Source organism: Danaus plexippus, chromosome 8 (assembly GCF_018135715.1).
Source record: "Danaus plexippus chromosome 8, MEX_DaPlex, whole genome shotgun sequence".
Classification (NCBI taxonomy): domain Eukaryota; kingdom Metazoa; phylum Arthropoda; class Insecta; order Lepidoptera; family Nymphalidae; genus Danaus; species Danaus plexippus.
This window is the reverse complement of record NC_083542.1, coordinates 9,567,959-9,581,952: the sequence shown is the minus strand read 5'-3', so window position 1 is coordinate 9,581,952 and position 13,994 is coordinate 9,567,959. Positions and strand designations below refer to the sequence as shown.

Below are 13,994 nucleotides of genomic sequence, written 5' to 3'. Positions count from 1 at the left end.
AGATATATTTTAAATTATTCTTAAACATTAATCTTAAATCTTATATAAAGCAGCTTTTAAACCGAGATAATACGGGTCATATTTCATGCTTAAATATTTTACTTTTCTGTTACTTTCAAATAAATCACCTCCTTAAGAGTTATATCGATGTACAAGTAATTACATTTATTGATTAAAATTGTGTGAATATTTTTAATAAGAATATTTAAATTGATGAAATTTTTAATTAAAAGATAAACATCATTTTGTTGTATTTATGTAACGGTATCATAAGGTTTTCATATTCTTTTACACGGTCCATCCGGTCTAGCCTCGTGGCAGGGAGGAGGAATAACAGGTTGGAAATGTAGTGTTGAAAATGTTAGTTTCATCTGCTATTAACATACTGAAATTCAATTTCAATACTGCCCTGCATTTGTATCAGTACACACACACGCACACACACACACACGCACACACACAAAAACATTCAACATTCAACATTCAATGTGAACTCGTCAAAAACAAATGACATTCAACTTTTGTTCCCATTCGACATACACTACATTAAAAATTGTAACGCTGCCAGAATTCTCTATGAAAGGCTACGAAGTGCTACGAACAAAGGTCTGTATGCTACACTCAGGCGCTACGACGTAGCACTTGCGCCATGTTCTACGATCGATATGTAACGAACTACGTGCAGATGTACATTTGAATAATGAATGACGTCCGTTGAGATATTGTTAATTCATTTTATTTTTACTGACACATTTTAGGCATTTAAGCTATCTGGTTAACCGGGTTTGGATGTTGTGATGGATAAAACTATTAATAGTAATTACAGGAAACCATTATTATACATATTTATAAACTAAACCACCAACAAATATTAATATAATATAATAGAAGTTACTGCATAAGGTTTTAAGTATTAATAAAGTGGAAAGCTTCTTGAGAAAGTTAAAACGTTGAGTAAAAGCTTCCATAAATACCGACGACTGACCCACTTACAGACATAGGGCCTTTCGCATCAATTAATATGTATCCGGCTATATATATATAAAGAGGCTCTATACGTATATTAAAAATATTATAATGTAGGAAATGATATATTATTTAATTAAATAAATGAATATTCACAATTAAAAACCGAAAAGTAATATCAATTCAAACACACGAAAAATATACGATCATGACAATTATATTACCATTTTATTTTTTCCTATTTGTATTTAACAACATCATAATAAAGTGATTTTAACAAATAATATTCGATACATAATTAATATATAAATATTAATACGAAGGCATTTATTTACAGATATGCTACAATCGTTACTACAGCCAAGAGAGAATCAGAGACGTAAGTATATAATCACTACCTCATTCGTTCAATGATATCATTATTTATGATATGAATGAATTCAATAGTTTCATGAGCGCACAGTCGTTGTGTTCCCTGACAGAGCCTGACCGCGGCGGTGGGGGGTGCGGTGTGATAGCACTTCATTTACATACCGCTGCAGTTAACCGCAGTTAACCTGATAGTCATCAGTTAGAAGTTCTACTAGAGTATAGAATACAAAGAGCATTCATATTATATTACAGACAGTTTTAATGAATGCTGCTTATTTTTATTTAAAGTATCGTTATGCTGAAACTGTGTATGAGTTTTGGGTTATGGGTTAGTGTTCTTGGAGTGTCATACAATGAGTGAGAGTAACTTTCTCCTGAACTAATAAGGTCGTCATGAATGTAGACTGAACAGTGAGCAGTCTAAGAGTCTATGGGACTAGACGTAACACATGACGATTTCAGCAAAAATGATCGGTGCAATGCCAGCAGTGGCCGTGCGTCATGAGAGGAGACGCGCTGAGAAGAGAAGCCGGCGACCCTCGCAACTGCCGCTGCAGATGGGACGCCTGGAAGACGGCACGCCTTCGCCTGACCACAACCTGCGCGGAGACCTGTACGTCTGCGGGAAGGTAGGTGATGAGGGCTGAGTGTTGTTTGGAAATGAGATACATCTCATTAATAGCGTACTTTTAAAATAAGATATTGGAATCTTTTAACGTCGATGCATGTTCATAATACTAGGGTTTTGATTGAGTATAAGAGGAACATTGAAACTTTTAGTAGTAATAGTGTTGCTGAATGAGCAGCGATCTGATAAAAGTTTGTTCTATCAGGTGGCCTTCCTCCATGGAATAGTGGGGTCTCTGTTGCTGGGGATCGTCATCCTGGTGGTGGGTCTGGTGCAGCTGTCTCCAGGGGCGGAGGCTGCTCAACATCGGTACTACCTCATGGGGGCCGGAGGACTGCTCGTCACACTGGGGGTGCTCGGAGCTGTGCTCAGGTCAGATATCATGACACACTGACTGACTGTATGGGAATGACCACGCCTGATGTTCAATATTTATGTGATAATCCCCTCTATAATTATTTTAAACTATATTCAGATTATTTGGAATAGTTTTGTACAAATATTTATTTATAATGAAAGCAAAGTCTATGTCAGAGTTAGCTTCACTTCATGAACTTTTTTACGAGCTGGTTATTGAGCGATGACTCTACTGATGGCACTTTATGTACATAGTAAGATGCAAAGGTTTGAAGTTATCTGATGTTTGCAATAAATATTTAAGACATATTTGAATATCATTGAAGGTGCCTGTGCCTGCACTGGTACAACATGAAATATCGCGAGGAGTACGAGGACCGCGTGCGCAGTCACCACAAGAACTGTGTGAGTGTGGTGGAGAGTCATCACGAGAGACCGCGGCTGAAGCCGCAGGCCAGCGTCCACGACGTGGACCTCATCAAGCAACCCTCGGTGGCCAGCGACACTTAGACACCAGCCCGCAGCCTCGCTGTGACTCGCCCTTACTGACTACTCCACCGTTCCGCCACTCACAAGAGCGCGACCAACTTTGTAAATCTTTTTTAGATATTTTCTAAATGATTTCTTGTTTATAAACGTGCTCAAATCCCTTGATCCTCAGACGTGTCTATGGGTCTATCGATTACGTATTAATTCTAATGAATGTATTAAGATTCGTTTGTAGATAGCTGTTCTTATATTGTTTACATTTAAGCGATGGTTTTGTCTCTTAAACATATTTTGTAGTATCTTTATACTTGTAACGTTTACCTACCTATACTCCGAGGTCTCACGGTACACGTCATTGGTTCTCGTGTGTTCGACCGGAACTCATATCAGAATGTCTTGAAGCGTGTCTTTTCTTGTTTTAAGGTGTTTTCTATACAGTTCTGTATATAATAATGTTTGCGTCAGTTTTACCTAATGACGTAACAACCGCTCTCTGTACATATCTCCATTCGGAGTCCAAGGCGCCGTCTGTCACAGATCACTCACTCGGTCATATTAAGTCAAACATATAGTTAACTGGCGTGTTAAATGGTTCCCTCACAAACAGTTAACGTGTAGTCTGCCGTCACACTCAGCATTAGTCCTCGGTACATATCATACAAACTATATCCTTATACATGCGAAGCCTTCATAATCATTTTGATAGAATTATTTCTAACGAATTTCCTAACTTATAAATTATTCCACACGTAATATCACGTTTTAATATACCACATATTTTTGAAATTTTTACAATTTACGTAATATTATTATATTTTGGTTTAGATTCGAGACCTGGTCCTCGTATCACCGGTCCCCATACAGAGGTGTTATATTTTAATCGTTTAATCCAGTATGTATGTACAGTTCGTTATCTCCAGCTGGTTATATCAATATCAGACCTGGAGATGAAGGTATCAATTCTAAATCCTTACCGTCCGTTACAAACGATCACACGAAACGCTCAACTACACGTCTGGTGTTACCTGGAAGAATATTATTATACGTTATATATATATATATAGTTAAGGCATGCCTGTGACCGTGCCCTCTCACCTCTCACCTCTCGAGCTCTCCGACCCTCGACCTCGTGGTTCTCCAGCACTACTAATTCAGGAGCTTAAGGAATGTATTTTTGTAAACATTTATTTATAAAACAAATTTTTAATTCTATATATCATTTACATGGTCAGACACGGGTCATGAACAACCTTTACAATATTAAATCTTTAACATATTCATTACTCACCGACTGCGAGTAAATACAGTAAAGATGTTAATGGAACTACGTCACGCCGCCACGCCGCCTGTCTGTCTGTCTGTCTGTCTGTGTGTCGTGTTCTCGCAAACATAAATAACGTAATAAATCTTTAAATAATTATCAGATATTAAAGTAGTTGATGGAGTTGCATGTTTAGCTGAATCCGTGAGTCGGTCGATGTACTAGGTGTTGTATTCTTAATATACCTACTGTAACTTCTGATGTAGACCAATATTAATATATTATGATAAATATATCTACCGTATGTTCTATGATAAGGTCATCGTGACGTCATCACGCTCACTTCATTTCACTTCACTTCACTTCACTTCGATTTGTTTCTATTTAAATATCAGTAATTGAAATGTTAATATTAAGAGACTGAGAAGTGTTCTAAAGTAAATATCAAATTATCGTATTATTTTCTTATATTTTATTCGCGTGATTATTTTTAATATTATTCAAAGATTCCATTGTATTTTCGTTTGTTGTATTCTTCACGTTTGAAGGTTCGTAAGTACTTACAGTCACATACGACACATGTATACCTAGCTTGTGAATGGGTCCAACCGTCGCCGCAGCGGGACGCGCTTCGCGAACCGTTCGTCATATTCTAGCTAACCTGGACATCACACAAGCATTATATTATTTTGCAAACATCGCCCCCCACATTACCCAAGGCGCGTCGCTCACGGAGTATGTCTCTCGCGTCGATGTCGCTGTAACATGTGAGTAGTGGCAGTTAGATGTCAACAGGTACACATACATGTATAGTTATAATGATTTCCTCGCCGGAGCCAGCCAGTCGGTCGTCGATCCCTGCCTGTGCGCCGGTGAGCCTCGCCGTGTGGCCGCTGCGCCACTTTATTAAATGTTGCCAAATACTTTATTTAAAAGCTTGACTGATTTGTATAGTGTTAGCGTTTAACCGAATTATAATAGTCTTTAACGGTTTTAGCTTGTTTTAGCTTCGTTTGTATTGCTGTGCCAAATGTTACTCGACCTTACATCGTTACGTTCTACCAGCCCGCCCCGCCGGGTCTCACACCGCTACCGTTCTGTCATATAAGTGTTACTCTAAGCAGTCTTTCTCAGATCACGTCGAACATTCCGCGTCTCGTCTTATACTATATTGTATTCCGAGTCGACTCTCGATCGATTTTTATCTCATAATTGGATGTTTAGTGTTAAGAAGTAAGATCATGTTATCATGAATGTGTAAGCTATTAGTGTTATATCAGTGTACCTTTATATATATATATGTATATTTATGTATGTATAGATATGTTTCATTCGTTCCCCAATAAGCTCCGCCACTGTACGGCGTGGAGGGTGTGTGCGGGATCGCCTGTTCTGCGTCACGGCCGCTGTGGCGACGAGACCAGCTGATCCCTAAGGACCTTATTGAGGAACCCTCGTCATCCTATACCTAAGCTCTGTTCACTGTGATAATGTAAATGTATAAATTTATAAGGATATATACTTAATACAAAAAAAATATATTATATTTACGCTCTTTTAAAATTTGAAAACTTTTAAAATTAGCCGTCGTTTAGAGCAATATGGTTTATAAATATCACAGTGAATTCAACGGACGTACCTCTTATGTCAGCTCCCTCGTTTGTCACTCCCGGCTCCCGGCTCCCGGCCCCCGGGTGCGGGTCCGGGAGACTCCACCTTTCGTCTCAGTACCTCACGATCAGACCTTTGTGTGTCGGTACGATGTTATATAACATTTTAATTTTAATTACGACTGTGCTGTTTTATATCTCATATATTTTATACCGATGTCTCTAAATAAAATGTGAACAGAATTCTATCATTGTTTCATTGTTCAGAAGAGCCGTGTGAGGAACCTGTTCGGAAATAGGCCACCCCAGGATACCATGAAGTAATATTACTCTTACTTTATTTCGTTTCTGATATATACCTAATATTATCATTCGCGTTTGCTCTTAATCTTGAAACAGATGCCTCGAACCGATCTAGCCGAATTTTGTTATTCAAGTTGAGTCTGGATCGCCACAGGTAGTAGGTACATGGTTAAATATATGACGTCATGCGCCTGCCATACGGATGTAAGATCCTTTTTAAAAAATGCTTCAATGAAACCTTTTGTTTGAAAAAAAATATTTGATAACCAACTAGGTTCGATCCTCGGCCGCGTCTGTTAACCTGCGTGCTGCCAACATTACTTACTGTTATTAAAACAACATATTCCATCAATAGATAATTTATATTCAGAGATTCTAATGTAACAGGACAAACATACACATAATGAGATCTAAGATTTTCGCGAGTATTCATTTAAATGAAACTAGTATTATTCGGATTTACTACGCGGATTTTATTATTTAAAAACTACATAATCCCGACGTTTCGGTTATTTTGCAGCAACCGTGATCACGGGCAGACGACATGAAAGAGTCTGCCAATCAGTCTTGTTAAAAAATTATAAAATCGTGTCACGTGTATATTTTAAAATCTCAATTTGATATGAAAATACATAGTTATTATCACAGTCGGTCAATAACAACCGACTGAAACTTCAGCCTGCGGACAAACTCACAAACAAACACATTTAAAGTTGGCCAAAAAATACAAAACAACTAAGAAAAACATATCTCAACATTTAAACTATCCCCACTCGTGGGCTGTGGCGTCACTATCGATTACCGATGTACCTGATATATATTTACTAGTTATTACTCATGAGATGCGTGCCGTGCAACGACGGCTTTACTACATATGAAATGTATTAAAAAATCTTGAATTGTTTTCGTTATTAACATCCGCACCGATTTATATAGACAACCTCTCGTCCACGACCAGAAGGCTATCTCATATCTGTCTGATGATTCCTAATCAGTCTGCCGAGAAAGTCAAAATGTTTGACTGAGCAAGTTTGACAGTAGACGCAGGTAGTAGTTATTAATTTTAAACCAAATAAATTCGCTGTAATAATTCAATGTGCTGCTATTTAACATTCAGGCTGACAGAGACAGTCCGGTCATTTATTTTTTGTTTTTAGGATAGGTATATTTAGAGGTTACATTTATAGTTTCTGAATATATTTAAATATCTATGTATATTTTAAAAAGCTTCACTTTCACACCCGATGACACCTCTCTTAGTCGATACAATTAATCGATATGTTATTTTTTCTGATGAATCGATAGCGTTCTCACATCGTAGCCGAAATAATAATAGTCTCCTAAGTAGGTTCTGCTGATAGCAATAAAATAATGAATATAATATAGTGAGCTACTAAGTAAATAATTAAGCAATTTATAATTCGCCCAGTTTTTAAAATACGCTTTAAAATAAAATTTATCGAACCTGCCATTCTAACAATATATTTAACTTTTCTAAACGAAGGCCTTTCAAACGACATAAGTAAAGCTTTAGAAGCGCCATCTAGTACACAATGTCACAAACTACAACACAGTCATTGTAGTTTCAAAACAACCAAGTTGCCCCAGCTACTGCTAGATGGCACGGTGGTGAAATTAGTATTAACTAACTCTCTACCGAGGCTTTGCCTGCGCACGAGGAATGATATTCCAGATATATTTGTGAACGCCACAACCCTTCGCTGCTACGTATTAAGTTAATTGTTATTTAAATTTCTTTCTCACCGCGACACTTATTATTTCTGATTAAACTATAAGCCCAAGTGTTGTCCACTAAAAGTATCGTTAAAATTCTCTCCGCCGTACGATCATCGCAGACAGAATGAAATGCACACGTAAGAAGATAAAAAGGTTCGAGACGAAGCAATGGCGATAAAGATATTGTGGTGGGTGAGGGTAGGAGCTCGGATACATTAATGTGATAGTGAAATCTCTCTTGGTAAGCGATAACCTATATCCAAAGAAGAAAAGAGCTATTACACTTAATGGTTATTATTGTTGATGAAAAAACAAACTCTAAATAACACTCCTCGACCCCTCACTTCTGTTTAGATATGGTTATAGTAAAAACGACATTAAAAAGATCGTCTCCATTCAAAAATATAAACTGTGTAAAAAAAATTGTTATCCGTTATCGGTAATATGCAGTAAATATTTGATAGTCCCCGTGAGAATAAGCTCCTGTCAAATGATTACCGATTAAATGTCAGGGTCCAAAGATATAAGCTACGACACTGCAGCACCCGCCGCGTCGGTATACACGGACCGACTCGACCAGAGGAAACGAGTTCAGTTTACGACGAGCCTCCCTTTATACGACTTAAGTGTCTGCAAGAGAAGCATTCCGGGATGAATCACAAAGAATGAACCATCAAATTTACTGTTCCCCCGCAGGTTACCTCCTGACGACCGGATCTGAGACTTGTGGCAACGTCGCTTTACGATTACAAGCGAAAATATTACATATCATATTGCTATAGATACCAATAAACAAATGCGGGGGATACAGCTGTACCTCATGCGACCTTACGGCCTCGCTCTGTTAATACGTCCTTTTCTGTATAGAGAATTCATTTTTATTTATAATATTACATTACCTCATACGAAACAATTCACGCAGATATTTTGATGAGCTTTCCCACTTAACTAAATTTTATGCTTCAATTTGTTCAGCCAATATGATTAAAAATTTCTTTAAAAAGTTTCTAGTTTCCTAATTTCATATTTTTATAAATTTTTCTTTAAAGTAGACTGGATATACGCTGTTATTAAAGTGCTTGATGGACGCGCTCAACTTGTCCCTCGCGCATACCACAGTGATAGCTGTACGGACTGGGAAGAAGTTAGCTGGTGATGATGGCTGACCTAATATAGACGGCACGTGAACCGAACACAAACAACGACAGACACAGACACAGAAGTTAGTTGAGAGTTTAATGATGAATATTTTGATTAAACAAAACCTTCTTATACATTCACAATGAACCCTCATTCAGACAGTTCACTGAGGACATGGGCACCTATAATAGACATTCGTTACTCGTTCAGTGTGACACGCCGGCGACCCGACACCTCACGACCACACGAAACAACATACGTAGTCGGAATTCTTACTTTACATGCAAAAAACAAGGAATGTCACTGCAATCCGCCAGTTAAGTTAAAAATAAGTTTTTAAATTTTTATTCTGGGAAAAAACAGTAATGATTTCTGTTGATGTTACTTTGTTCGAGTTCAAAGAACAACAAACGTATCAATAGTGAGTGTTATCATAATATAATAAACCTAGTTCAAAGAGTCGCGCGGCTAGAGGCGGCTGGAGGCGGCTGGCGACGGCTAGAGGCGACTGGAAGCGCACGAGGCGGCAACCTCGCCACGACCAGCAACCGTCGCTCGGCTGTTAGTTGACGCGCGGGGCTTGTCGCGACGACTCGCTCGCTACACGCGACATGAGCACGCGGAAAATAAGCCTCAGCGACCGGAACCTGCTGGCGCTGATATTCGAGGTCAAGAAGAGACCATGTTTGTGGAACCACGAGGACGAAGGGTACAACGAGAGGTCGCGGCTCACGACCGCCTGGGCGGAGATCGCCGCCAAAATAAAACTGCCAGGTACGGTGAGCACGTCCAGTCCAGGTAGAGCTCTGTACACTCACTAGCAAGTAGCACAAGTGTAGTTACAGCACACCGCCTGGACGCGGAACGAGACGGAAGATGACTCCGTTAACAAAAACAGTAACGACCGACCCTCAGTCACCAACATGAGATTATAAAGTTACATGATAATTCACATGTATTGCTGATAATTAACTAACTTAGTAATAATTAGTTAGCGCGTGTCTGTTAATAGAACTCCTAACGCTATAACTAATGTTATTTGTTACAGAGGACTTACTGAGAGTCAAGTGGAAGAACCTCCGGGACCTGTTCAAGCGGGAAGTAAAGAAATGTAACGCGCACGCTGTGGACGAGTACACCGGCAAGTGGAGGTACTTCAAGACGCTGTGGTTCCTGAACAGACCGGGGGAGAGCATCGCGGCCAGCGACGAGGAGGGGCTGGAGGTCCGGGTCAAGGAGGAGGTGCAGAGGATCGGCGCGGCGGACACCACGGACGAGGCGTTCCTCGAGGATGAGCACCGACACGACAAGAGGCTGTACGCGGAAGTGGAGCTGGCCCAGGATCCGCTGGAACAGAAGAGGCCGCGACTCCTCGACGACTACGACACGATGTTCCTTATGTCGCTGACACCTTACTTCACACAGCTGGAACCGGTGAGGAAGCTGCTGCTCAGGAACAAGATACAGGAGCTGATCTTGTCAGAGATAACAGCACAGTCCGAGTATAACGTTCTGCCGCACTAGCAGCAGAGTTCAGACTTTGTATATCTGACGGTGACGTCACGCCGGAGGTCGCCGCGAGCTGATTGCCGAATCCTTATCTTACGGTTTATTATTTTAAGCGGTCGTTATTTCTAACGTTCAACATCTTACGAACATTCCCCATGTTAACGATCGGATGCTGGTTTGTATCACCTCCGCTCTCGGTGCTCACTGTGACCGACTTACAGCACAATATATACATGTGTTGTAATGTGTCTTGCAACATAGTAATGTACGCTATATCAATATAAGTAAAGCTATAGGTATGTTAAGCGACATTTTGCTGTAGGTAATAAAATGTCAAGCGCAGTCGGTGAAGGACGCTAAGAAGGTGTTGTGTTTCTATATGCTGTTACGAATAGTTGCTCAGAAGAACCTGTTAGACTGATGAACTTAAGGTTAGTTAAGATCATGATACATGAAATAATGTAAGAGAAGATTTTTTAAGATGAATAAGTAGTTTTTATTTTTTCTCCTCCCGAGCACCAACACCGTACCATAATCTCTGAGTATCCTCTGTTGTTGTCACCTGAAATCTTAATAAATCTTGTATAATATTTTTTCCTGACTGTCACATTGTTTTAACCTTTTACATTATATAATATTACCACATTTTTTGTATAAAACTCTTTTAATACTAGAACTACTATAAATATTTATTTTGTAAGAAACAATAAAACAGAGTGTATGTAAGGAATTATCTTTACCTCGATAAGGAATTCAAAATGTTGGTATAATTATATATTAAATGTTCGCATAGCTGAGTATATTATGTGTGTCTATCACATACTAGTCTTTGTCCGCAACTTCGTCCGAATCGTCTTAGTATTTTATTCAAAAAGAAATGTGTAATGCTTACTATCTATCTCTCTACAGACTGTTACGGGTTACTTGAACATGTCATTGAGAATTATATTGTTTAAGTCATTCCAAGGTTTCAGCTACACTATTTCATAGTGCATTAAAATCATTTCAGTAAATTAATAACAGTAACACAACCCTACGGACTTTCGTATTTATAATATTGGATGAGACGAGATGATGTCCCTGTAACATTACTGTGACGTCATATCAACAGTTAGCTAACTTCAAGTGACTTTAGTATGGATGACGTCACTTACATTTTCTATAATCATATACAGACGATCCTATAATCAATCGTTAGTACATAGTTACGAATCATATAAATTGTAATGTATCACGGTTTCTATCTTTCCCTGACACATATAACCCCTTCATCCAGTCGGGACTCGGACTACTCATCACATCGTAACTCAAGACTCGGCCTACCCACTAAATAGTTAAACTAAATGCTATCGAGTTACAATCAGACCATCTTTTGTTTTTAACCATCGTTTTAAATTTAATCCATCGTTAAAACATTGTCTGTTATGTAGTTATGTAATGTCCAATACCTACTGTTTATAAATCCGTTATATTTTATCTTTATTGTGTTATATTATATCAGACATTTGTCTGTGTGTCATCAGTCATAATAGTTGTAAAAATTATATTATAGTACAAAAATTATTCTAGCAATATTATAAATACAGTAATCAAGTGTATTAGTATTATTAAGGGCCCTAAGAAACACTTGTATTGAACAGTTATCTAAGTGGTGAAAGTTATTTACATGCCAATGGTAACCTTTTTATTTTTGTATGTCCTTGTCACAATATATCGTAAATTATAAATGTAATTGTATTGGTGTTATTGAATTTATATAAATAGTTATGAGAACATATTCGTCGGGTATGAGAATATATAAGGACCTTTTAGATATAAACATCACAAGCTCCAAAATGGACGCCGTAATACATTATACAAATATATTTATATAGTCTTTATAGCACTTGTTTAATACGTTATTCGACTTGTGTTATAAATAAAATATATTTAAAAAAAACCTAATAAGAAACATTCCGTAACGGTTAAAGTTACATTTGAAATAAAAATATGTAAACAATATAATCAATACGGCTTATAGGCCGACAGGAAACATGTGCCGTCGGCGCTGCGAAGTCTACATTATGCTTTACAAATTTACACATTAATAACGTTTGTCAAACATTTTCAAAGCACAGTAATGTGTTTCTATTGAATAAAATTTATAATAATAAATAGCTACATTCCATGCTCATTATGATTACACCTCCGTATAGTAAAGAGTCGATTTTGTCTGTTACTAACTAGAATGAGATCCGCACACGGCACAACACAGTCGCTTCGGACAGCACTAATCGCTAGTTCAAAATCCATCAATCCAATCTGAGGTCTGGAGGGATCCACGTCACGAGTCACGTCCAAAACACTTTATATGAGGTTCGGCGCCGCGGCCCGCGTCGCACCACCCAAACAAAACAGGACCGCGGAGCGGCAACTTCGCAGCGCGGAGCGCTTCAGCCGAAGCGGCAACGTCGCACCGCCGACCGGTAGCCGGCTAGCGACTAGTGACGGGCGTCTAGCGAGCAGCGAGTACCGGTGAAATGTGAATCGATCCCTCCCGCGGCCGACATAGTGAAGCACTAAAAGCTTCATTACCGTAAATTAAACAGTTTTTTCTTATTGTTATTGTTTGATATTGTACACTGTACGGTTAAATTGGATACGGATGCTATTTCGTATATTGATGTTTACGACGGAGTGACGAGAAACATTTCTTTAGTCAGCTGACATTTTTGTTTATATCTTACATATGTACATATATTACCTAGTACCTACATTTTTATTTTTATTTATTGAGATCGATCTTTATGAAATGTGGACATTTACGTGATTATAACATTTGAACAATAAGGGATATTGTATAGAAATGAGTTAATAACGAAATGTTTCATTAACTTTTAGAATTTAGAGGAATGTTTTATTAATATTATAATTCAAAAAGTATAGATTATTGTTTAATATATCTACAAGTCTGTTTATTGTATGGAAAAGTATCGTGAGCGAATGTTAATAGTATTTCGTTGATGCCACTACATTCCTTTTTTTTTTGTTATATTCTTGACTGTGAACACGAACATACAGCAACATTGTATGTCTGTGCAACATTAATTACTATGCACTAGATTTCCTTTCAGAGGATTTTTTCTGTTTAAATTACATAGTGAATATATGTTTATAAGTATATACGTATGTTTTAAAAGTGCTTCATAAATAATGATAATTGATACAATATCAATATATTATACCTACACTTAAAGTCGCTGTAATTGGTAATTTTGTTTGAATCGATTGGGAATAAATGCCGTAGATTAATTAGTAAGTATGAGTGTTTTAAATTATTATGAACTGAGGTAACGGTTAAGATGGCGGCGAGTACAATGTCAACAAAAACTTTTTCTTAATAAGTACAGTTCGCCGGCAAATAAGTACTTTATAATAGTATAGAAGCGTAACTAAAGTCGCTCTAATAGATTCACTATTGTTATTTTCGTGGGGTGTATCGGGTCCGGGGTCCGGGGCCCGGGGTCCGGGGTCCCGTCGACAAAGGGATTTCTTTGATATCCATTGTGAATGAACGTCAACCTCGGTCATTGTGTCCAAATATAACTCAAAGGGTGTCCCGCTATAATTACTCAGATATATT

The 13,994-nt window shown here is 38.1% G+C and overlaps 2 protein-coding genes across 4 annotated transcripts in view; both read left to right on the top strand.

Annotated features, from left to right (window-relative positions):
* Positions 1–5,926, top strand: part of LOC116776273 (uncharacterized) — a 28,677-nt gene extending 22,751 nt beyond the window's left edge. The window contains exons 2-5 of one of the 3 annotated variants that reach the window (XM_032669450.2): positions 1,304–1,345; positions 1,828–1,967; positions 2,172–2,338; positions 2,650–5,926. In XM_032669450.2, coding sequence (XP_032525341.1) covers positions 1,306–1,345; positions 1,828–1,967; positions 2,172–2,338; positions 2,650–2,833 — 531 coding nt within the window. In that variant the 5' untranslated portion in view covers positions 1,304–1,305 and the 3' untranslated portion in view covers positions 2,834–5,926. Of the gene's footprint in view, positions 1–1,303; positions 1,346–1,800; positions 1,968–2,171; positions 2,339–2,649 lie in introns of all 3 variants that reach the window. The other 2 variants (XM_032669442.2, XM_032669434.2) reach the window with 2 other exon arrangements.
* Positions 5,927–9,104: 3,178 nt separating this feature from the next.
* On the top strand, positions 9,105–13,663 carry LOC116775320 (uncharacterized). Its single transcript, XM_032668200.2, has 2 exons — positions 9,105–9,637; positions 9,912–13,663. The coding sequence occupies exons 1-2, from the start codon at positions 9,475–9,477 to the stop codon at positions 10,385–10,387; spliced, it is 639 nt and encodes a 212-aa protein (XP_032524091.2). The 5' UTR covers positions 9,105–9,474; the 3' UTR covers positions 10,388–13,663.
* Positions 13,664–13,994: the final 331 nt, after the last annotated feature.